Genomic DNA, 24,991 nt, shown 5'->3' with positions numbered 1-24,991 from the left:
TGATTCTTCTACTCTGTGCCAAGTGCTGAGGTAGCACCATTTAACCATAATCCCATTTATTATAATAACTTTTGAACCCTACTGGGGTGACCTTTCAGCCCCTCTGGAAAATGTGATAAAACCAAAGGAAGCAGTTTAGATGAGGAACCCAGCTTCTCCCTCTCTAATAAGGATCCTTTCAGTTGGTCTGCTCTAACCCACTCCTTCTACATTTTTGAAGACAACCAAGAAAACCAACTAATAATTGATTTATAAAAACAATTCTTTGAGAGAATATGAAGACAGCATCCAGCTTGTTAGATAGGGAAAATTCAAGTTGGAGTTGAAAATTTAAATGAAAGGACATAAATTTCACCCGTGAGTAGGTTAACTCTTTATTAGCCATTGTTTGTAGAGGATTCAATCTGATACATCTGTTTTATCTACCCCAGCTGACTCTTGAGCATCCTGACTCAGGTCTATGCAATCTTTTTAGGATGTAGAGCCCTGCACACTAGATCAGCTTAAAGGAAATAGTCAACTATAAAGTCATCTGGAGAAAGGGAGAAAAAAAGGAAAAAGAAAATTCATAATGGGACAAAAGGTGTGAAAGGAGAGTGGAAGTGGAAGTGAGCTACTACTTTTGCACTGCCTGAAGTCCTCTGTGAAAGTCACCAAACATCAGCTGATCAGCAATAGCTGACTGCATGTTCTTTGCAAATATGACAAAATCCATTCATTTAAGCCCTTTTCACAAACACGTTTTACCCTCTGTTTTCAGTAACTCAACACTAGTCACAAAGGTAGCTGACACATGGCAATCACTAATGTCTAATACCTAATTTTTGTGCATGGGATGCAAGATCCCCTGAAAGACCACAGAATTTGGATCTCCAAGTATTTTTTTGAGTGTGGGAACTCAAACCACAGTGCACAGCACAGGCAGGGAATTTAAAAAAACAAGGAAATAATTTAATAAAAAATCAGAACTCCATCCTTTCTGTACAACCTAATGTGAGACATGATGTAGCTTATTACAGGAAATAAAATGGTGCAATAAAAGTGGCACGGCAAGGAAGGACAAAGGTTCTGGTAACATGCAGCAGCAGATGGAGACTTCCATATAACAGACATTTTATTCAAGCCCATTCCTACATTAATTAAAGCAATGGGTAAGTGAAAACAAATATGTCTCAGCATAATCGTCTCTAAATAGACTTTCAAAGTTTGCCATGTGAAGTCTCACCAAATCTTTAGATCTAAGTGCCTTTATTCAGAAAAATCACTCACAACTCCGGCTTTTCTCTTTTTCTTTCGTTAAAAATCAGAATAAACCTATTTTTTGAAATAGAACTGACTGCCTTTGGATTCTCCCCCTCCCTTGCTCCCCCAAGCTTTATGATTTAGTATCTGGCTAAGGAAAACTATATTTAATTAGGCTCATTAACCTTGCAGTGTGAACACGTCTTTTTTTTTTTTTTTTTAAATAAGTCATCTGCTAGTCATCTGCACAGTCATGTGGCTTCAGGGATAAAAGTAATTAAAGCAGTTACACTACAGCTAATTAGCCAATATTCTGTAACCACTCTTCTAGTTTACTTTTTTCTCTGAAGACATTTGAAAAATTCATATTCCATTTCTTAACAGGAAATTCATCTTCTCTCTTTGAAGAGCATGAATCCAAAAATACCGAGCATTTCCTCAGAAAACAATAAATAAAACCACTTCATTAGGATAATTACATAAATATCTATGGTTCCTAACACATTCCTCATAAAACAGACTAAGCTTTACAGAAGATTTAAAAAAACGTGTTGATGGCATCCCTTCAGATGGTGAAACAGAAAGCTCAAGAATGCCTGAGGCGGTAGTTTCACAAGCATTTTAAGGCAGCACCGTTCCCAAAAGAAGCTGCCCCCCTCAACTGGTTATTTCATTTTGTGTGCCAGAGACAGCATGTGTGCTCCTGCTCTTACCATGAGCACATGATAAAACGGGGAAGGGAAGTGATGAAAGCTGTTATTTCGGGAGAAGAGACTGAAACTGCATCCTGAGCCTTCCGTGGAGAAATGAGGAGTTCAGCTGGACACAGGCTGACCCCAGCTGGCCATGCAGAGCTGAGCAAAGCCACCGAAGGGAGAGAAAAGGCTTTGGGATCAGCTCTTGTTACAGCTCTTTTACTACGGGGTTTATTCAGTTTTGTCAAGACAGAAGCTGTAGTTATTTTTCCATAGTGACACTTGATACGGACCAATAGATCCATATTTTCATGTGGGTCTTCTTTTATATGACAGAAGTTCAGCCTCCAAGTCAGCAGCATTCAGACACTTGAAGCAGGACATCAAAGCATGAGCCCTGAACTAGAAACCAGCTCTGCTGTCCTGTGGCATCAGTGAAATCACACAGTGTTTTCCACGGATCACACAAAACGGCTAATGGGATCCTCCTCCAAAGCACTTTGGAAACCACTGATAAGCCTTTCCTCAGAAAGTAAGATGCAGAACATCAGGACCTGGCTTCCTGCAGGTCCAAGTCCCCTGTTGTTCCCTCTCTTCTTCCCTGGCTTGAGACATGTCCTCATCCCAAAAACCCAGCTGTCCTGATATGGTACTTACAACCACGAGTAAAACAGGACTCTGTTACTTGCATAAAGGCCAAAACAAAACAGTTACAATGAAAATTCATGTAATTGCTGATCTGTACCTGCCCTTCCCTCACCAAAAGAACTGATTTGGTCACTCTACCCAGTGCCTTACTTATTTCCAAGGCATCTACCTGTCCTTCAAATTTGATTAAAAGTACCCAGCAGATTCAAAAGGTGTTAGAACAATGAAGAACCAGAGCCACAGTAGAGGCTAAAACCAGCTATTAATATATTAGAACAGAATTATGCTGTCTTGAAAAGGGATGTAACACTTCATTATCTAAATGCCACTTACCAACAGGCTAGCTCTCACATGTAGATGGCCCAGAAATACCAACTATAATTACAAATATCAATTGAAACATAATGAATGTATTTTTGGCCCTTCAGCTAGAGGGTCTGAGCAACACATAGATAATGGGGTTTTTTTTTTTAGAATCCAAGAACATTGCAAAACAACTGCAATTAATTACTCATTACTCAGAATATACATATGTGTGTGTATATATATTCAGACATACATAGACACACAGAGGTAATAAAACATATAATCATAGAATAGTTTGGGTTGGAAGAACTCTGAAGATCATTTGTGCAACCTGCTGTGCAATGCAGCATCAGCTCTGAGGTCAGACCAAGCTGCTGGGAGCTTTATTCAGGTGGGTTTTGAGAGTCCCCAAGGATGGAGACTGCACAGCCTCTCTGGGTCCAACCTGTCCTAGCACCTGATTGTTCTGCACCACGTTTTCCCTTATATCCAGTGTGAACTTTTCCACCTCAGGACCCCTAAAGCCCACTTCCCTGCGCCAAACCAGGCCAACTCTTCCAGTCTTTCCTCACAGGGCAAGTGCTCCAGCCCCATTGTGCTGTCCCTCTGCTGAAACTGTGACAATTTTATCAATCTCTCTTTCCTACTGGAAAGAGAAACTGGACCCAATCTTCCATGTACACTCCAACAAGTGCTGGGCAGAGGGGATGGTCCCTGTGTCCCCCTGCGTCTGCATCCCCACAGTTAAACCAAAACAGTGTGCTCCTAGCTTACCTTTCCAAAACAGATACTCATTGACATGTTCCACCATTTCATTGTGAAGTGAGATTAAAAGTTGCATCTGATTCTTTTCTGAAGCATGACAAAACATTAAACATCTGGGCTATTATAATGCAGTGGTCTGGAGAGCAGAGCAGGAGAGGCAGACTCCTTTCCCTCCCTGCAGGCATTGTGGTGAACCCGAGCACACAAGCTCTACAAACAGTCCTTGTGGAATGAAAAGCTTGTAAAACTCTTCATCCAGCTTCTTTGCATGACTCTTGGATGGCAAATGTACCAGTGTAGTGAGCCTCTGACTGCACATCAGTGTCTTTTCATCTGTGTAACATGCACCTTCCTCTTTATTCCAGGGAAACACCTTCTACTAAGGCACAGTGATGGGTACGAGGGAAGGAGATAAGGAGGGAAGGATCAAGGAATTTTTAAAAATGTGTTTATTTTTTAAAAATCACTCAGGAAAGCACTACATGCCATGATTTGTGAAGAGTTTGGCTTGTCAGTGATAAACAAATAGATCCTCTGTAATGGCAACATCAGAAATCCACTGCTTCAATAATGCCACTATGTAGCAAGCACAGAAACAGCAGACACAGAAAAGGACTCAAACAACGTATTTTTAAGTAAAAAATATTTTACCACTAGATGTCCCTGTTAGAAAACTATAATTCTACACAAAGCTGTGTGGGAAACAGGACAAATCACCCGAATTTGTGTTAAAGCTGCTGGCACAGGCTTGTAAAAGCTTCAAAAGCTCAAGTGCCTGAGTCACAGAACCAGGGAGCACTGTTAGCAACCATAAAAGATAAAGGTAAGTGTTTACCCTGCTCTTTTTGAGTATTGCTACCAGCTAAGGTACCACTAAGATATGTTAAGTGCTGTATTAAGTACACTGCTGTATTTCAGATACGTATTTAGCGGGAGAGCAAGCGGCAGGGAGGTGCAGTTCTCTCTTTAAAGCAGCCAGCATAAGGCAGATGCTGGAAGCTGCCACTTAAACATGGTCACAACCACACCATTCCCCTTCTACACCTGTCCTGAACATCTAACCCAGCTCATTTTGACCACAACTGGTTTAAACAAATATCACTGGGAAGGGATGGCAACAAGCATCAGAACTGAGCCGACTTCACCTCCAAGCTTCTGGATTCCCCACACATCAACTAACTTTAAGATTGAATTTACTAAGAAAAATCACGACACGCCTAGTTTAAAGGAACTGGAGTGCATTTGCAAACTTCTCTGCTAGCTTTTTTTCCTAACACACAGTGAAGTGTTGTCACTGTACTAGTAATGCTTGTTTCAGCTCGTCATATGGCTGCAGTTGAAACTCACCTGTCCCTACAAGCAGCCCGTGAACCAGGACGTCAGAGAGCAATCAGACAGCTCACTTTTGAAAGCTGCAACATGTCCACAATTTTAGTGAATGAAAACACAGCTCTCACTTGTCCATCCACAGGCTAATCACTCAAACTGCATCTTGGCTCTGTAAAAAGTGCCTGTGCTTGTTCCCATGACAGGCATGTGAAGCCACGTGCGGCACAACTTCCTGACCTCTGCCCGTGCCAACTTTGACACCCACCTGCTCCACACCAGCCGTCCTTTGCTTGCCCTCTTCCATGAGGCCACCCCGTGTCTCCTCCACTTCACTGTCCACCTACTAATGATGACCAAATTGTCACACCTTAGAGGCAGACTCTAGGAAGGCTCATCGCTTTATTTCATTCCACTGCTGCAGCTGGGTTTTGCTGAGGAAGCTGTAGCACTTTCCCCTTCCCCAGCAATGAGCGGAAGAGGAGCTCTAGCCAGGGAAAGGCAGAGAAACCCTTTCTTGGCTGCTCTCTGCTTTATCTGAGGCACAGCCACTTTTTGGGCCCGGAGACCACCTGCAAACACCTGGAAAATCCCTACCACTCCTCAGAGAGCTCCTCAGAGAGCAAGCAACAAGGAGAACGATCAGAAGAGGTGGAGCCCTGAGTTTGCAAACCAAAGCCCAACTGAGTGTTTTGAATCTCTTGGCGAGGAAGAGGGGAGGAAAGATTATCCCGTGAGAACCAGAACGGCGTGCAAGAGAGAACCGGCTCTGACCAGAGCAGGGCTGCGGAGCCCTGCAGCCCCCACTGCCCTCCAAGGTCCCACGCTGCTCGGAGGCCCTCAGGCCACAGCCACGTGTGACACGGGAACTTGCGCTTACCCTGCACTACCAAAGCCTCCCGCCGGCCTGCCGCCTACACGTCACGGGAATATGTTAGAACGCCTACAAGAACCGTACGGCTATCCCTAGTTCGGCCTTTCAGAGGAACACGGTTCCACAGCCCCCCGGAGGAGGCTCAGCCGGGCGCAGGGAGCGGGGGGCGGGCGCCTGCCCCGCCCCGCCCCGCCCGCTCCGGAACCCCCGCCCGCCGCGGCCCCGCAGCGCCCACCGGGGACCCACGGCCGGGCCCAGCCCCGGCCCCGCCGCCGCTTACCCAGCTCGGTGCCCGGGTTCCGCCCCGCCATGGCCCGCGCTCTCCGCCCCCCTGGCCCGGCCGGGGCGGGCAGACTTCGGCCCCGCCGGCCCCGCCCCGCACGGCAGGAAGCGGCGGGGCCGGCCCGGGCGCGGAGCTCCGCCGCCACGTGGGGAGCGAGCCGGGCAAGGCTCGCAGCCGCCCCTCGGCCTCCCCAGGGCGAGAGCTCGGTCTCCCGCCGCAGCTCTCCTTACTTTTCCTTTGGAGGTACATGGATATTGGGTTCCTTTGGCGATGCGTAACGCTGAGCCTGCCGTTCGGGTGGTGATAAGTCAAGGCACTGTCCAGTGTCTTCGTGTTGACTCTTCAAGGAGGAACTAGTGCCACACGTACACACGGGGTCAATAAACCGACCAGCCTGTAAAACTTCTAGTGATACCTGCAAAGTTAAATTCTGGTAACAAAGCCACCGAAAACTTCATGGCCTTTACTTTTTTTCCAGATCTGGAAAAAAAGCCCACAACGTCTCGTGAAAAATACATTGTACATTCTTAATATTCATGTTTAGATTAAAAAAATATTTTCTAACTTTAGTCCTATTTGCTCAGGGCTAACAAAGAAACCCCAAACTCACAACAGCATCGGGTAAAGCAGGAAGGGGTCATAGCTCTGAAATCTAGGGACACTTCTCTTTTTGCTTTTCCCATACCAAAACTGCATGTGTGCTTTGACAAGCAGTGGTTTGAAAGACAGCAGTCACTCTAGAAGTGTATACCATTTGCACTGTATACTTTAGGACATGTCAAAGCAGTCCAAAAATTACAAGCTTTCACGTGCTTGTGGTGGGGCATCCTCCCCCTTTTCCAGGCCACACTGTCATCTAAGAAATTCTTGTGATGCCTCTGCCTTGACAAACAGCACCTGGGATCAGCTCCTCTTGAGCTCATCAGAATCACTGTCCACTCTTAGGAACCACTGCTGTCCAGCGAGCTCCTGTTTTCTTTAGGAAATTTAGCCTTGGAAATTATTTTTCTTGCCTGAATGGCGTAACATCCCTGTTCCCACATTTTCAAACAAAGTGCCGACCCAAACTGTGTCTGGAATGAAACAGTTTTGACCAAAACCCACTCTCCTGCAATCCTAAAAGCAGCAGTCCAAAACTAGACCCTTTGAGCTCTCCTGGACCAGCCCACTGGCTGTGACCAGCAACCTTCCTGCGAGTGGGGCCTCTCAGAGCCAGAGAGCTCTCATGTTTGGTTGGAGGAACAAGAAGTGCTTGGTCAATACCCTCAACTTTGCCCATTGGGGAGATGCAAAGGCCTGCAGAGGGAGTATTTCACCAACCTCCGAGGGGAATTTTTCACAGGTAACTTACACTGCCTGTGTTTATGTGTGTGTGTTTGCATGTGCAGATATGCTATAGCAAATCTGGGAGAAATACTGCTTTCTTAGATGTTTAAGTACCTTCCATATCGAAATAAGTTAGGCTTGTAAGTAAAGTTAAGTCATAGGTTAGGTTAAAGTGTAAAGTGTTGTTAGGTTAGTGTAAAGTGTTATTCCTCTGCTAAATTGTTAAAGTTACAAGTTAAGTTAGGTGTAAGTGTTGTTCCTGTTAAAGGTTTAAGGTAGAAGTTAACGTTAGTGTTAAGTTTGAGTGCTGTTAAGCTTTTAGGCCTTACTCCTTTTCATCCTTGCCCTCGCTATCCTTTTGTCACACACACCTAAACACACACGCACATCCCTCTAGACAGTTCTCAGTTCGTTTCTGGTTTGATTGCCTGGATTTTGTTTGGTTGTGTTGTTGCTTGTTTTTCCTTGGTGTGCCTTAACTGCCCTCTAAGGAGTAGAGCAAATCTTGCCAATGTTGGTGTCCTGTTGCTTAATATTAAATCTGGCTTTTGCTGATACGTGTGCTGGTGATTTTTCAAACATTTCATAGCAGTACTTTAGTTTTGTTGGAGTTTTTTTCATTTCTTCCAGTACTTTAGTAGCTGTTACTAAGTAATGGGTTTTTATGACTGTTAGCTCTGTTTCATTTTTATGCATCCTGGAGCAAGCTGTAAATGCAGAATGTGGGACATGGTTTTCTGGTGAACTTGGGAACACTGGGTTAACAGTTGAACAGCTGAACTTGATGTTAAAGGGTTTTTTCCGCAGCTAAATGATTCTGAGATTCTATTCCAGACCTCTGTATGAAATGCTATAGAGCCTACTGCAAATATGGACTAAAACCCACAGCATGCAAGAAGTTTCACCATGGAGCAAGGTGTTCCAAGTTCCTAGTCTTAAATGCATCCTTCAATTTGTAAAATTAAGCTTTTATGCTGAAGTACTAGATATGGAACCCTCATAAGCCTTAGTGGAATTAGCAAGACTGAACCATTTAGCTGTAAATGAGAGTTGCTTGTTTTTAAGAATAAAATTCACACTGGTAATTGCAAGCAGGTATAGTCTGTGAAAACAGGACAGCAAGGACAAGTATGAATATGAAAAAAGAAAAAGGTGTGTGAATAAATACACCTAACTTCTTTCCACACAGAATGCATTATGTAAAGCTTTCAGCATAACATTAAAGGAAATGACAAGTGGAAGAATGGCAATTATTTTCTTTAATGAAGAAAATATGATTTGTAACTTTGAAAGAGTAACTTTTTTATCCAGTCTGGAGGACTAAACCCAAGCTTTACACAGATTTGCAGCCAGCCTCTGATATTTTCATGTACAACCAAATACTCCAGGCAGCACATTTAATTTAGGAATTGTCACTGTTTTTCTTTTTAGGGACTCATGTTTACATTCAAACTTTAAAGAATAAAAAAGATACAAAGCTTACAGATCAAAGAACTTGCCACCCTCTGTACCAACACTAAAACATTCTTTTGCTTTCTCTCTGTATAGTACAAACCCAAGATGCCAAGGATTACGTGATTAATGTGGTTGTTTTTCCATTTCATGAACCCAACGCTCAAAAGTAATGTACGAGTTTGGAGAGGCATTTTATTTAGACAACTGAAAACAGTTAAACATTCAGAAGCAGCATACAATGAAACAAAACCCGAACCAAATACTTTTAAGCACATAATCCCTTCTTTTCAACTAGAGCCAATTTTTCCAACTTTCAAGAAAAAAAAAAATGGTAAAAGCCATTGTATCATCTCTTCTTCGTAATAATGAAAACACACTACAATGAGTCTAATTGAGATTGGAGAGACTGGATCTTGGCTTGCACACTTCTTTGAAAAGACAGTAGGCAGTTATGCCAAAAAGCCAGCAAAACTCTACTACTTGTCTTTTGGGTTTTTATTTGGATGCTCAGTTCTCTTACAGACAACACCTAGCCAGTTCCACTGCATTCTCATCAATTACTGCCCATCTTTGCCCCACGGAGAGAGCGCACTCTGGAAGGCTGCTGTCTGTCACTGCTCACTTGATTTAGTCTCGCATGTCCATGTGTCACGTAACAGCTGCAGTAATCAGGCTTTCACTTCAGGAGTTGAGCTGTACACTGTATCTGAGTTTTCAGAGGCAATCTCTTCTGCAACTAAATAAAAAGGATGTTATTTAACTTCACTTTAGATCTATAAACCAAACAGATGTTGCAGGGATTGCTTAAAGAGACCAGTTCCGTTTGTTTTCCCATTCAACCTGATCCAGCTATTCTACCCCATCTGTTCTGCCTGCACAGCTCCAGTCACCAGCCTGACACTTACCACATGATCGATGTCAGGCAAATGCATTCAATGATCTTTTGAAAAGAGTGAAAAATACCAGAAAGCACTTGAGGGAAACTACTTCTTCCATGCTAAGGAATACTGTCATCTTGACTGATGTTTTAACACTTAGGCAGTTGAAGCTGACAGTTCAGTTCATTACCTATTTCCTCCTCTGCAGTTCCTGGAAGGGTAGTCCTTGCTTTTGCTGCTTCTGCATTCTCCTCTTCTGTAGAGAAAGAGGAGAAAAACAAACAGTCAATACCTTCAGTTCCACCCACCTTTAACCTTAGTTAAAAAAAAAGGAATTTCCACATAATTCAGTGTTGAGGAGAAACACCTGAGCAAGCAATTTTGTTAATCAACGTTGACCCTGTTACTGCTTCCCTCTCCCCAAGCTGAAACAACCAAAGTACAACAGAAAATAAAACTACCATCCACACTTCTTCCTAGAGATTCTCTCTTTCAGAATTATAAAAGTGGTATTGCATATTTCTCACTCTCCAACGTAAAAGTACATCAGACTCTTGACTTAAATATCCACCAAGTGTCACTATTCAAAAAGCTTATGGGTCTGATGTTAATTGCTTACATGACAGCTACAAAAATACATCCTTAAATCTAACAGATACAAGTAGATCAGAAACCCTCAGAAGACAGGAGTTACTGTATGAAACTCAATGGTTACCACTAATGATAGATATTACTTCAAAAGCGCACATGGAGTAGCCAACTTTCACCAGGACCAAGCACACACTTACCAGGAACTACACACTTCCAAAGGCCATAGGTTTTCCCTACTGTTGTCTGCCACAGCCTTAGTGTACCATCCTCAGAGCCACTTGCATATAACTCTCCATCAGGGCTAAATCTCACGCAGTGAATGGGACCAAAGTGCCCTTTGTAAGATTCTGAAGGGAACATGGCAAGACCGTCAATTTCAAATTTCAGCCAACAACTGAAATTTAAGTACAAACCAATCAGTTTCTGATACAAAACAGAGTTTCCATTAATTGGTATGTCAGCAATGTCTACTTTAGGCAAGATACTAATGGTCCAGGAACTGCAAGAAAAAGAGTGCTTAGTTATCCTAGACAAAACTACAAAGCAAGCCAGCAGCACGGACTACACCACTCTGTTCCTTCAACCACTCCTTCCACAAACCATTTTAAAGGAGGACTGGATCAGTAAGAAAAACTTAGAAATATGCCTTTTTTGAAATGAATTTGGCCAACACATTTTTCATAAAATCTTGTAACTGACATATCTAATGAATAGTATGACACTTAAGTTAACATACAGCTATTACAGCAATACTGAATGAGAATTTTTTTTGAATAGGTGCAGAACTGTTGGACACTTTAATTAGTTCTAGAATAATATTAGGTATGCTGAGAGAGCAAAAAATGTTTAACTGATAATATACCTTTTCATCATCCTCTTTCACAGCACACTATGCTAAAACCCTATTTGAGTACAACAGTTTCATTTATTGGTTATTAATACCTATTTCAGAACTCCCTTATGATTATAGGAGACAAACATACCTAATTCTTCTCCTGAATTATAGTCATATTTATAGAGTTTAAAATCTTCACCACCTGCAACCAAACATTCTTTCGCAGGGTGAAGTGATGCAGAATTGATTGTAGCAGGTGCTTCAAATGATTTAATCTGCTCTAGACTGAGAGAGAAAAGTTTGTTAATAAAGTTCATATTAAAAAAAAAATCCTGAGAGCAAAGAAACTATGATTCTACTAATCTGGACTGTTTTTAACAGAAATAGAATACAACCCCACAGAGTTTCTGAAACAAGTTTTAATACTTGCAAATCATGCTTGTCAAGTTAGAAATGAGTTTAGAGTAAGCAAAACAGAAGTTCAAACATACAGAACTCCTTTCTGGAATATGTTTAAGCGTGTAACTTGTTTTCTTAAGACATCACAGAGATGCTGGTTTTGACAGCTTGGGGATTCTGGCCTTGTACAGCCAGTTTTCACCCACAAGAAGCCCATGACTCAACCTGTGAAAGTTCAAGTTGTGGACTCACGTTTCTGCACTATGAAAAGCAATAGTCTTCCCATAGGTTATCACCAGTATCTGTCCTTCTGGAACATACTCCATGCTGCTCACTGACATTGCCACATTTAGTGACTTCACTTCAGTCATGGTACTCCGGTCCCAGAGGCTTAAAAGGAAACAAAAAGGAAAAAAAAAACCTCTCAGACTACTTCTGCAAATCAAACAATTTCCACCTCACATCCATGGCAAGACCTGGATCAAAAAAGGCACCCATCAAGGATCATGGTTTGATTCTACAGGTACTTCAGATATTCAGTGGCTTTATCTGCATTCTCACCTAGGCCAAGCCTAAGACATTCCTTTTTTTTCAATACTTCTACCTTTGCAGCTTAATGCCACAATATTAAATGGTATATACACACCATTTAACTACTCAGTGATTCTCTTGGAGATTAAAAATCTTGGTTTAAGTCTCCTAAGTAACAGATCTTTCTAGAAGCAAGGCTTGAAGAGTCCACTCTTCCTTTTTGCCTCAAAAGACAAAGACGTACTAATCCCACTTTACAGTTCCTTGAAGATAATACAGTTTTCTATCTAGCAATGCAAGGAGTATCTAAACAGAAATTAAATTGTTCTGCTACGACAGGTAGGATTCTTTATTCATTAGCTGACTGCTGCATCTCTATTCCTACAATTTGGAGGAAAACAAACAGGACTAGGCTCCTGCCTATCTTGAACACTAGGAAACTGAAGAAGACAAAGCAGCAATAGAGCTCAGGACAGTGTGTATGCAAGAGACCTCATCTATAAATCCATCTTCTTTAGGATTACAAAAGGCATGAATTTATTCTATGCAGTTCTCAAAGACCACCTGTTCTTATCAGGGAGAACACATCTATGAGGAGCACGTGTTTATGGGGTAAATTAGGACTGTTAGCAAAATGATCTCTGACAGCAGAACAGAGCTGTATCAGGCATGCAGCTACATAATCTAGGATCAGATAACCTGTGTTACTTGTATTCTTTACCAAAATAACATAACTGTATCCTCACACAAGGGGATAACAATAAAGCAAACTGAAAGTTACTTTTTCTTACCGGACAGTTTTATCATCAGCTGAAAGAATCTGTTTGTCATCACTGCTCCATAAGGCCTTTTTAATGCCAGAAGTATGTCCACTGACAACGTCAGGTTCTTAAAATAAAGCCAAATATTTTAATACATGGCATACAATGAAACAATGTCATGCAGTAGTTTGGGGGCTTCCTTAAGCTACATGGATTTCCATCTACTAGAGACTGTAGAATTACTTCAAGCACTTATGACTTTATTTGTAGATCTTATTCCAGGAACAGGATAAATGTAAACTGGGTATCTGATTGCCTAGCTTTCAGAAACTTCACTAGGTGAACATCAGTGAATATTCTCTAGCTTCCTATCAACCACCAGTATAATTCAACCATGAATTTAAACACATTTAAATATGTGGAATCTTATTTTCTTTCAGATGACTAAATTTTAATTAATTAGACCAATTTCTAGTGAGTCTGCACTGAACTGAAACATGCTCTGCTTTCTCCAATGTCCCATTCCTGGAAGTGTTCAAGACCAGGCTGGATGGGGCTTTAATCAGCCTGGTCTAGCAGTCCACAGATGATCTTTAAGGGCCTCTCCAACCCAAGCAATTCTGCGACCCTTATATACCAAAAGGTTATAGACACTGCATTTGTAAAAGAATCCTCAACTTTGTTTTTTGTGATTCGTAACAGAAAGTAGCCCCTTAATTTCAGAATTTCTGTTTAACTTAAAAAACATCCCCAAGAATCAGATTTAAAAGCAGACTCACCTGCTTCTGGCTTGCTCAAGTCATAGATACGCAAGAGCTTATCTTGTCCACCTGTTAACAGATAATTGCTATCCTGAAACAGAAGTTAGAGAGTCAACTCTATTTTGGATCAAAAATACAGCCTTTGTCTGAGAGTTAAAAATCACAGCTTTTTCTCTCAGACAGCCTCTAACACACTTGCTACATTTACCCTACAATCTTAAAACCGAGCAGTGGTATTTTAGATTATTTGCCTTATTAGATATACACATAAAAAAGCAAAAAAGTAACTAAAAGCAAAACTTACTCAAGAGCTTATTTCCCTGGTGAATAAGGTATAAAGGTTTCTCATACCTGTGTAAAATCCACACTTTTGACAATGTGTTTGTGAGCCAATGTGATCAGTTCATCGCCTGACACAGCATCCCACACTTTGCTAAACAGCAAGAGGAAACATTCATATTTTAGAGGCACCAGGACAAATCAACCTGGACAGTCAGATGAATTTGTAAGCAGTCTTTCCTGATGCCATCACAACATTTTATCGTAAGTGCTACAATTCTTATAAGTTGTAACCCAGTTAGTAAATAAGAATACTTTATATGTTTTTAGTAGAGCTTTTTTTTGACTATTCCACCTCTTTCCTTCATGCTCTTCCTCAGGGCCATGCACTAGTTAACAGTTTTAAGACAAAGGTGGCTCTTCTCTGCAACTTCATTAATAGAATTTGCCCTCTACCAACAAGATTCATCTTGCAAAATATTCATTTATACTGCAAACAGCAAAAGCAAACAACAAAAAACATCGAAGAACTAATTCACTAGAAGTTTCTCGTAATAAAAAGAGGCTAACTACTGGAAGAAAAATAAAAATTACTCTTTCAACTCTGCTGTAACTACAGTGCCAGAGATTAGAGCTGCATAGGAAAGTTATTCCAGCAAACCAGTATGGTAATTAGGCACATCAGGAAGCAATCACAGTTGTTCATCATGATGGAATCAACTGTAGCTGCTTTCAAGAAGGTAAAAGTCTAGGTTTTAACTTGGCTAGCCAAAAATAAGCTAGCAATTACTAAAGAGAAACAACTGAATCAGTAATTTAGTACAGCTATGTTGTCGCCAGAGAGCACTACAGACTAAAATCAAAATACAGAACATGAAGACAGTTTCATCACTTACGCTGTAAAATCTGCTGCTGCTGTAGCTGCTTTAGTGGCATCCGTGTTAAGGGTGGCACCCCAAACAGCACCTTTATGACCCAGAAATGTGCCAATCCAGTCTCCCGTGTCTCCCTGGCGCAGCATAGGCTTGCCATCTTCACAGAAACAAAACCAATATTCACATAACACGATAAAAGAAGGAAGCAGTTTTTTAAAAGAAAAAATTTTCTCTTGCACCAGCATGTGGAGACGCCCCATACTTTACAAAGCCATTCTGTGCAGAAGGGTTTAACTGGAGAGCTTAGATGTGCAGCTATACTTCCTGCATGCATCTACACGATACTGATATTCAAATACTACTGCAAATGAGATAATTTTTTTCTGGCAAAAGTCTTTAGCTTTGTGTTAAGATAGAAGGAAAGTAGAAAGGAACATTTCATTTAGGTTTTATTTTTACTAAAGTTTTCTTCAGGCAGGACAGATTTGGTTTGCTTTTTGTTTTTACTTTGGAACAATATTATGAGGCCATCAAGTCTCATGTTTGTAATGAGATATGATTAAAAAATACAGCAATATAAAAATGAAGCAGTAATAGAAAGCCTTTCCTATCATTAGTTTTTTCTAGAAGGCTACCAAAGAGTTGCTCACACAAGATTTAGAGCTGAACTGGAAGCACTTCAAGGCAGGAATGCCCTTTAAAACTTATGCATGCAAAAGATTAACATGTACATGTATGAAGAGGCAATGCTATTCCCACACTGAGCAAAGAGTTCTCATCGTGCTGCGTCCAGCAAGGCAAGGCAGCTGCCCTGATCAAGCCGGAGCTCGCTTTAAATCTACAGCCCATGTGCATAGGCGATGGAAACGGGAAGTTTTACAAACAAACCATTTCGGAGGCCTCCCACCCCCTCAACAGCCTGCATCCCACGGGGCGCATGCGGGCTCCGATACCCCCCGGCTAACCCGGCAATGAAGCCCCAGGAAAGAAAACCGGCTGTCCGCTCCCTTCGTCATTCCACAACACCGCTGTCACCGCCCTGCGTGGCCGGGACAGCCCCCCGGGACCCCTCCCACCCCACCGACACCCCTCGGGACGGCGATGCGCGGCCTACGAGCGGCGGGGCTCCCGCACGCCCACCCCCGGGGCGGGGGATCCCGAACAAAGCGGCCCGTCCCGCTCACCCTTGCAGGCGCTGATGAGGAAATATCCGTAAGGGGTGACGCCGCTGAAGGCCAGGTCCACCACGGGCCGCGTGTGGCCGGAGCAAGTGAGCGGGGTCTGCCTCATGGCCATGGCGGCGGGAGCAGGGGCCTGGGCAGGGGCACGAGTCCGGCGGCCCGGCGGGAGCGGCGGCGGCAGCGGGGGAAGTGACGGGCAGGAAGCGCTTCCCGGCGGACGCGCGTCACGCGCGGGGGCGCGGCCGCCACGGCACCGCCCCGCCAGTGGGACGGGTGCGCGCTGCCCGCCCTCATCCCGCTCCCTGAGGGGGCTGCGGGTTCGTGTCGTGCCGTTCTTCCCCTCATCCCGCTCCCTGAGGGGGCTGTGAGTTCTTGTTGTGCCGTTCATCCCCTCATCCCGCTCCCCGAGGGAACAGCGAGCTCTCCGCCGTCCCGTTCATCCCCTCATCCCGCTCCCTGAGGGAACAGCGTGCTCATCGCCGTCCCGTTCATCCCCTCATCCCGCTCCCTGAGGGAACAGCGAGCTCTCCGCCTCCCGTTCATCCCCTCATCCCGCTCCCTGAGGGAACAGCGAGCTCTCCGCCTCCCGTTCATCCCCTCATCCCGCTCCCCGAGGGAACAGCGAGCTCATCGCCGTCCCGTTCATCCCCTCATCCCGCTCCCTGAGGGAACAGCGAGCTCTCCGCCGTCCCGTTCATCCCCTCATCCCGCTCCCTGAGGGAACAGCGTGCTCATCGCCGTCCCGTTCATCCACAGCCGGCCCCGGGGCTGCGGCCGAGGTTCCTCAGTGCCCTGCTCGCTCCTAAACCAGCAGTGACTCCTGACAAAAGGCAGAGCCCTTTTTTCTGCAGGGCCAGCTCCCCTCACGGCTCACTGTGGGGCCTGGTGAGCCGGGAAGGCGGTGGGAAAGCCCTGGAGCATGTGGCGATTTCAGGGATACAGAGCAGCGCCCGCCTGTTTGGGGATTTTTAAGCCAAAGACAAGCTGATGGTGGTGTCTGGACTTGCCTTCAGAAGCGTCTAAGGACCGCACTTGAAAATGTGTCACCACCCTTACTCAAAGATGAGGGGAGTGGTGTTTCTTTCAACTAAGAATCAGAATGATTGACAGTTTATCATCTCCTTTTTCTCTCAAGCCTTACAACTAGGAAAACTATTTAAATCATTAACAGATAATTGAAGTTGAAGCTAACTGGGGACTTCCACAGCTTTTCTATTTAAAAGATAGGCACCATGTTTCACTGTCTTCTAGTATTTCATTTCTCACCCCAGAGTTCTCAGAAGTAACTCCTAAAGATTTTGTAACTGAATGACTCATTTTCAGGCATACTGGCACTATATCAGCAGTTTTTCCATTCAGAGCCACAGGTTGCCAACTACACATTTCCAGTGTCTTTAAGATTTTCTGGATTTTTTCCAAACAAAAATCAATTACTTCTACGTTTACCTTTTTGAAAATATTATCTAAGCATAGGGCTATGGCTCCTTGCTAGAAATGCTGTTTGGTTTTACATTTAAAAAAACTCTTCTGCTTACTGATGTTGTCAACTTTCAGTGAAAAAAAAAAAAAGGGATCCTAACGGTCAGTGCAAAGAAACTATTAAGTTTAAATTACCTGCTTAGAATTCAAGGTTGAGAAACAGAAAAAGATTGTGTTTGGGGAAGTTTACTTTTAATGATTTCATAGCTTCGATTGATTTTGTCTTCTGTTAAATGGAGCATGATTTTCCACCTGCACAAAGCTTATGACATCCACTTACAAAGACACAAAATCCATAACGGGCAGAGAAAGGCAGAAATATTTCAAATTTGACAGTAAGTAGCTGAAAATCAGAAAAGGAGAAAAATTATGGAGATGTGAAGCCCATAAAATCTAGACATCCCACTAGACCAAGCAGAACTACAGGATGTTGGAAAATACGAGGACATATGGAATTAATACTGAAAATAAACTTATCTCCATTTTCTCTTAAAGTCTCCAAAGTTGGTGCTAAGCCTAAATTGGGATATGTCCCACATAATTCAGTCAGACTGTTTCTTTAGCAGCAGTCTCAGACTTTCTCCCTGGTAGTACCTCCATTGAAATAGTTTATTCCCCACAGTCTGAAAATGTTTGCTTTAAAAATACACTAATCCTGTGCCCTCAGAGGGCACAGCCCTCCATAGCTGCTTTACTTAATACAGAATTTTTTAGAGAAGGTAGGAACTGTGAAATTGGCTTCAGTTTTTCAAGAAAGTCTAGAAAGTCTAGTTCAAGAAAAAGAAGGAAAGATGAAAAAAAAATTATTTACAAATGAAAGTTTAGCAAGCGTAAAATAATAAAAAAATGAGGTAATACTGAGTTTTATTGTTTCAAACAGGGTGATTATGTATCACGTTCCAATAATATTATGAATAAAAGAAATGTCATTAGAAACCTTTTATTCAAAGTTTTGTTTATTGTGAAAATAACTGTCTTGTGATGTTAAATATCCATCAACCCCAACTTGTCAGGAAGTAATCAGGGCCTTGTAATGACGCAGAGCAATTCACCCCGTTACTGCATGGAATAACAAGTGTGCCAATCATAGGTGATAAAGCACCCGGGCAAGACTCTCTTTTACTCAACATTTGTAATTCAGTGTCTGCTCGATTAACCAATATCTTTCTACAGACAGTGATTGAATTCTCTCAGAAATGTTGCTGACAATAAATAAAGCTATCCTAGTGAAACATTATGATTCTAGTGCTATGATTACAATGAATAATGCAGAGACTCAATTAAGTAGAGGTGTTTATTATACGTATTTGCATTTCCAAAGACTCCTTTCATAGATCTCACAGTTGGAAATGCATTGGCTCACCACTGAGTGGAGCTCCTTACGTATTTTTTTAGGACACTAAAGATCTAACAGAGTTTCTACTGTGAGGTGACCTAGTGATGGTTATTTCAGCTTGTGCCTGGCAGCTGTGTGGACACAGCACTCAAGAAGTTACTAAATGTTTAATTCTCTACAATTAATTAGCTAAATAGGTAAATGGAAATCTCCAAGACACAGCAGCAGGGCAGACCCTTTGATAGTAGACCTCAAATATGAGTTATTTTAATGAATGGTGAAATATTCAGTGTAATCTGTGGGCATATTGATGTTCTCTACTTCTGTTAATTTTTTTTTTCCTGGGAAGTGGCCTGCACTAATTTGTACAGCTACTTTAGGGGGAATAAAAAGAAAGAAAGAAAAAGAAAAGGACTAGCTGTTTGCTGAAGGATGATGTGTTACAGATGCTGCATGCAGATATGTGAGAGCAATTGCAGAGCGTGTTGCTGAGTTTCCACTGGGGGAATAATTAAAAATGAGTGCCAGCCTTAAGCAGTCAATTATCAGTGAGTAACAAGATGAAAGATAAAAGGCAGATGTAATCATATTTTGCAAATAATACATCGGTGTGCCTCTAGTCAAGGAGTCCTTTCTACATCAGCCTTTCAAAGCAAGTGATCATATTTTTTCTAGTTTCCTTCAGCTTCTTTTAATGTTCATCTAGGGAATGTGAGTGCTGGGCCACAGACACTGTTCTGGTGGGTGTCCGTGGCAGGACAGTCTGCTGCAGTGTGTTCTGAGAACATTTGGGTAGAAACTGGGGATCCATTTCCCTTTCTTGGATAGTGTGAGTTTGGTAGTTCAGTTTATGTGTGTGAATAGAGGCCAAGGGGATTAGGCAGGGAAATGGGATGTAGAGGAGTAGGGAAGAGCGTGAAGAAGAGTTTGAGACAGCAGCCAGGAAGAGAAGTGGTTTAGCAGAAGAAATGTAACACGTGGAAGCTGGATAGGAGAGGAAGTGGGAAGCTTATCAATTGTGTCCCTCACAGCTGCATTTGTACCTTTTTTCCTGTCTCTTCTGGTGAGGTCACATATAAGATTGCTTCTTTTACAACCATGTTAGTACCAGGCTCTCAAAAGGATTTGCTCTTATGAGAAGAATATTGTTCCTAACATTGTCAGGAGCCTTTCCATCTGTCTGGAAGGCAGGGATCTGGCACATGCAGAGCATGCACCAACCACAGAACGATAAAACCAATAAGGAATATTGAAATTGTTTTATCTCTGCCATAATAGCGTCTCTGTTCCTCAGTCTTCAGGTCCCTTTCTGTCTTCTGAGAGGTAAAAGTTGGTAGTTTTGGCCAAATAGAGAGAAGAGGAAATGATTCCCCGCTTTCTATCCAAATGTCTTCAGAATATAGTGTTGCTAAAGCTAACCCTCAGGAAATAAAGGAATGTAAAGTAAAAATATATGTAACATTATTTTGCTGCTTCTTTTCAAGGCTCATATTGGACCCTCTTGATAATTCTAGCTAAATAAATTTTACCTCTGCAAAAAGAATGTCAATTCATAATAAAACCGAATCCAATTGTAAAGCTCTGCTAAAGGAGAATTAAAATTGCCTATCAGTTTACTTGCTTTCCAGGAAACAGCTTAGGAAAATTCTTATTCTCTAAGGATCATGACAACTGTAATACCTCTCTGTGAGCTTACTGTACTGTGAGAAACAGCAAGACAAATTTCCAGGAACAAGCTTTAGCTGAGCTGGTTCATAATTGTAGACCGCTTTGATGTTTTTGCTTGGAAGATGTTTTTCACAATGCAAGATGTTTATACTCACTGTTCTGAAAGACTAATTCAAACATCAGCCTCTGAAAATCAGCCATAGCAGACAGTCTTAGTCCTGCCATCCTAGGAACACTTGAACTGATCTGACATAGAAAGGACGCTGGGTTTTTTCCTTGTTTCCAGGGGTAAAAGCTTTGCTGAAAAGACAGAAGCTAATCCAGGTAACATCAGTTAGGCTTGTTGATAAGCCTTTTCTAATCACTTTTTGAACAATCCTGCAAATTTTCTTCAGATTCTGTTTTTTAGCAGTCACTTGCAAGTGCAGGTTTTGTACTATTAATATTAATGGTGTAAAATACTCTGGTTTCTGATAAATAAGACTTAGTTTGTAACATGACTATGAGCCTCTCTTCACCAGGCAACATGGTATTTGCTGGTTTATGAGAGCAAGTTGTGCTCTGGAGAGAGCAGGAGCACAGCAATGTTGTTCTGCTACAACTTGCACAATAATTTAGTTTTGAAAAAGTTGAAACTTTTTTTTTCTAATGGGAATTACTATGAACTAGACTCTCTGTCCCTTTTAGGACACACCAGAAAAAGAGGTGAGCTTGAAAATAGAGGATAGCAAGAAAAAGGTAAGAAAGACTACTCATATGTGACATGTATTTGTGTTATTTAGAAAAAAATACTAGATTATATAGAATTTCTTTGCATAGACAGCAATTCATATTATTCTCTCCATCCTCTGGCCATAAAAATCTCAGCTTTTAAAGAAATATTGTTGCTCTTCTGAGATTTGAGAATATGTTCCATTTCAAAACAACTTTAGCTACATTTGTCTCTGGACTGGATCCACCAATGTCATCACTATTAGATCATGGATTAATTTGGCTCATGGTATTATGTTTGGAGTAACTACAGTTGTGGGCTTTTGGTCTTTTGCCATGATCAGACTTTGAAAGAAATGAATAGCACTGCACTGATGGTAGAAGATGATGGCCGTGCTTTTACACATAGGAGACAGAAAACAGGTTTGCAAAGGGTTTTTTTTAAATTATTGAGATTCTGGGGAACAAAGATTATTGTCCCAAGATGCATAACAATTATATAACTGCAAGGAACTGAAAATATTTAATGGTGGAGTAAGTCGAAAAGATAGGAAGTACCCTCATTACTTTTGAGTAGAACTTTGCTCACGAGGTTGGTACAAATATTTGGAAAATTCATTAGCGTGATGAAGTTATTTGCCGGTTGGATTTCTGTGAGACTTTCACATTTGGTGCTGGACACCCATGTCGTTGTGACTTGTAAATTGCAGACTAGGATTCCCAAAAGTGTATGTCGTGTTTCTTTCTTTTTGTTTCTTGATGGTGACACAGGAACAGCTTGACAAGGTGAAGGGAGGCTTTAGTTCATCTCACAGCCGTGTCCTTCATCTCACTGTCAGGTCGACCCAGCCTATACTAGTAATGGGTCACCTGCATTTCGGATGCTAAAAACAAGAATCTTATTTGCATGTGAATGCCGGTGTGACCCAGGTTTTATATAGCATTTAATATAGATGTATAAATAGCTTCGTATGACAGAGCAGTTCAGGTTTGGGCTAGAAGTGGCTGGCTCTCAGACCGGGTGAAAATAGAAGAAGAAATAGTCTTTGGACACCCCTACTGCTTGATTCCAGGTGCAAATACCATCGCTGCTTATAGTTAGAGGTGCATCAGCTGGATGAGCACGAAGCAGGGAGAAGTCAACAAGTTCCCAACAGCTTCCCACCCATCAAGAGCCTTTGAAGTTTAACAACAAAGCCTTACTCTAAGGGCATAAGTATTGGGCCATGTAAGGAAAAGTCATTAAGCAGTTAATCTTAGGCCTTATCTCAAAGTACTCCATTTCTATGGAAACTGAGTACTTGGCTCTGAACACCGGAGCGTATCACAGGAATTCATTGTAAGAGTATTGGAGCAGAGATATCCAGTTATGTGTCAGCTAGGATAACATTCTCTAGTTCTGCTTGTCGTCTTCTCATCTCTCTCCCCCCATCTCCCCACCCCGGTTTTATAACTAATCCTTTACCTCAATTTTTGTCCTTGTGATTTACATCTTTGTCGGGACAGTAAACCCAAAGGAAGCAGTGTGTCCAGGCATCTCAGAGACATTCCCCGAGATAGTTGGGGCACTCGATTTACAAAAGTACAGAGGACCTGTGTGGAAATTTTATCGAGTGCAGGCTTTTGGGAAGGAATTTTTCTGGCAGAGAAAAAAAGTCATTTTACAGAGCCAGTAACACTCTACAGCTCCTGCAAATCCCTTGAACATTGTGACCACCTAAGAGTTGACAGCTGCAAACAGGTTAGAGGCAAAGCTCTGTATCACAGTAGCATATCTTGGATTTTCAGCTGGTGTTTTTATATTAATAATAGCCCTAAAAATAATTAATGTGAATATAACACTATAATCAATAATATGCTTCTTGTATCTGACTTATTCGTGGCACTGAACAAACAATCATATGTGAAATGGGAAATGGGAGCAGAGTTTGGAAAGTAAGGGCTGGTAACCCACGGAAACGGTATGAGTAATTTAACTGCATGTTACATCGTAGGGTAACAGCCAAGAAAAGAAAATATCCATTAAAAATCTGCCTGGCACCTGGGAATGGGCTGTTACTACAGCTGTCAAGAGCAACAGAGATTTCCATCTGTAGATCGTTAGTCAAATACATGCCAGCTTGAAAGACCAAAACCTGCTATCAGTTACTTTGTCATCTTAAAAGAACAAAAAATTCAGAAGTATCAGAAAGCCCTCCTATTGACAGCATCACAGGAGAGGCCAAACGCATTGAATCCCATCCTCTGAACAACCTTCCTTCTTCTTGTGAGAATTAAAATACGTTGGCAGAAAGTTTCGCCGTTATGTATTTGTACATTCATTTCATTCTACTGAAACAAATGGATTTATTCTACATATTCCATTAAACAGCTGTCAGATCACCGTCTTATCTGTCAGATCACCAGCACTTGCAGCCACTGCTGACTGCAGCTGAGTGCGAATGGACTGCTGGAAGTGAAATATTTTGGTCGCTGTAGTAACTGCTTTGGTACCTCTCTTAGCTGTTTCTGTTACCTGTCTTTCCTGCCTCTTATCAGCCCCTCCACGAAAGCTACGGCTGGTTTGCTGGACATTATCCTTATTGCTTTGCAAATGCTTTGCTAACTAAATTCATGTGTTCCCTTCACTTCTTTTCTACCACAAAAAATGATGACAATGCAGAAGACTCAGATGAAAGCTTTTTTTTGGCTTTCTGTGCAAGCTTTCAGTTCACTGCCTACGAGTCTCTTGGTCTCAGGAGTGCCAGCTGCTGGTTTGATTCCATTTGAGAAACTCGGAGTACTGAAAGAGAAGTGAGTTTGAGGTGAATGGAGTTATTGGATGTTTGTTCAGAGCTATAATGAGATTGAGTAGATAAAAACAAACATAATGCTTTGATAGGCTCTTGATCTGACTGCAAGCGCTGTGGAAAACAGTGATAGGAAGCACAAAGGTTTCGAGATGAAACCTCTATTAATTCCTTCGCTGAGAATCTTCATACTTCTACAAAAAAACCAGTGCTGTGTTTTTATCTAAATGGATGTTACTGAAAGTAGCTCAGATTCCATATGCAGATACCACATGATTGGCGTTAAGCTTGTAGTTGCAACATGTTTCACAAGTCGATCCCTGCTTGTATAATGCATTGAACCAAAGCAGAACTTCCAAGTCTTCAAGTCTATATTTGGATTGTTTTCACAAAGCAAGTTAAATGAGTCTAAGATTAGTTCAAAAATATTTTCCAGAAAACTAAAATTAGCTTTTAAACCCGCTTTCCACTAGAAAATGAAGGTTAAATATTTTTGCTTTGAGATCTGGGTTCATTGAACTCCCCCAAGTCCTAACACAGGCACAAGCCAAAAAACCCATGAACCAACAGTTCATACAAACTCCTGAGAGCCAAATCAGCTGATTCTGGCAGAGCACAAATGTTTTTAAACTCATTTCAGCTTCTTTTATGAAGATAATCCAAGCAGTACCAACTTGCTTTTTTCCAGAAGCATCTTCTTTGCTTCTCCCAGGACAAAATGATAACACCAGAGTCAAAGACTTGCGGTGTCACAGAGTCATGGCCTAGATTTTTTGTACTGTAGCAACAGATCTGCAAGAGAGCAGATACTTGTTTTATAATATAGAAAACAATGTTGGAAAAAACCAGAAACCGTCATCTTCTTTTAACTAGCCACAGTATTTTAGGGAAGGCTGGAATGCCCTGTGTCTAGTGTAAATGTACAGTACTCCGTTTAACATACTTCTTTTGTTTATTCTGCCTTGGTAATCAACTGCTGCCTTTGAGAGGATGATTA

At 41.9% G+C, this 24,991-nt stretch overlaps 2 protein-coding genes across 4 annotated transcripts in view; both read right to left on the bottom strand.

The window, feature by feature from the left end:
• Window positions 1-6,205, bottom strand: part of DERA (deoxyribose-phosphate aldolase) — a 47,104-nt gene extending 40,899 nt beyond the window's left edge. For 2 of the 3 annotated variants that reach the window (XM_082279783.1, XM_082279784.1), the window contains exon 1: window positions 6,137-6,205. In XM_082279783.1, coding sequence (XP_082135909.1) covers window positions 6,137-6,167 — 31 coding nt within the window. In that variant the 5' untranslated portion in view covers window positions 6,168-6,205. The remainder of the gene's footprint in view (window positions 1-6,136) is intronic. The other variant, XM_082279785.1, reaches the window with a different exon arrangement.
• A 2,882-nt stretch (window positions 6,206-9,087) lies between these two features.
• Window positions 9,088-16,195, bottom strand: STRAP (serine/threonine kinase receptor associated protein). Its single transcript, XM_082279795.1, has 10 exons — window positions 16,015-16,195; window positions 14,852-14,987; window positions 14,028-14,109; window positions 13,695-13,767; window positions 12,946-13,042; window positions 11,876-12,013; window positions 11,373-11,509; window positions 10,587-10,736; window positions 9,989-10,054; window positions 9,088-9,656 (listed from the first exon to the last, which is right to left on the bottom strand). The coding sequence occupies exons 1-10, from the start codon at window positions 16,124-16,126 to the stop codon at window positions 9,589-9,591; spliced, it is 1,059 nt and encodes a 352-aa protein (XP_082135921.1). The 5' UTR covers window positions 16,127-16,195; the 3' UTR covers window positions 9,088-9,588.
• Window positions 16,196-24,991: the final 8,796 nt, after the last annotated feature.

Source organism: Coloeus monedula, assembly GCF_965178545.1.
Source record: "Coloeus monedula genome assembly, chromosome: 4".
Taxonomy (NCBI): domain Eukaryota; kingdom Metazoa; phylum Chordata; class Aves; order Passeriformes; family Corvidae; genus Coloeus; species Coloeus monedula.
Note: the sequence above shows the minus strand (reverse complement) of the source record. Positions and strands in the feature narration are given on the sequence as shown.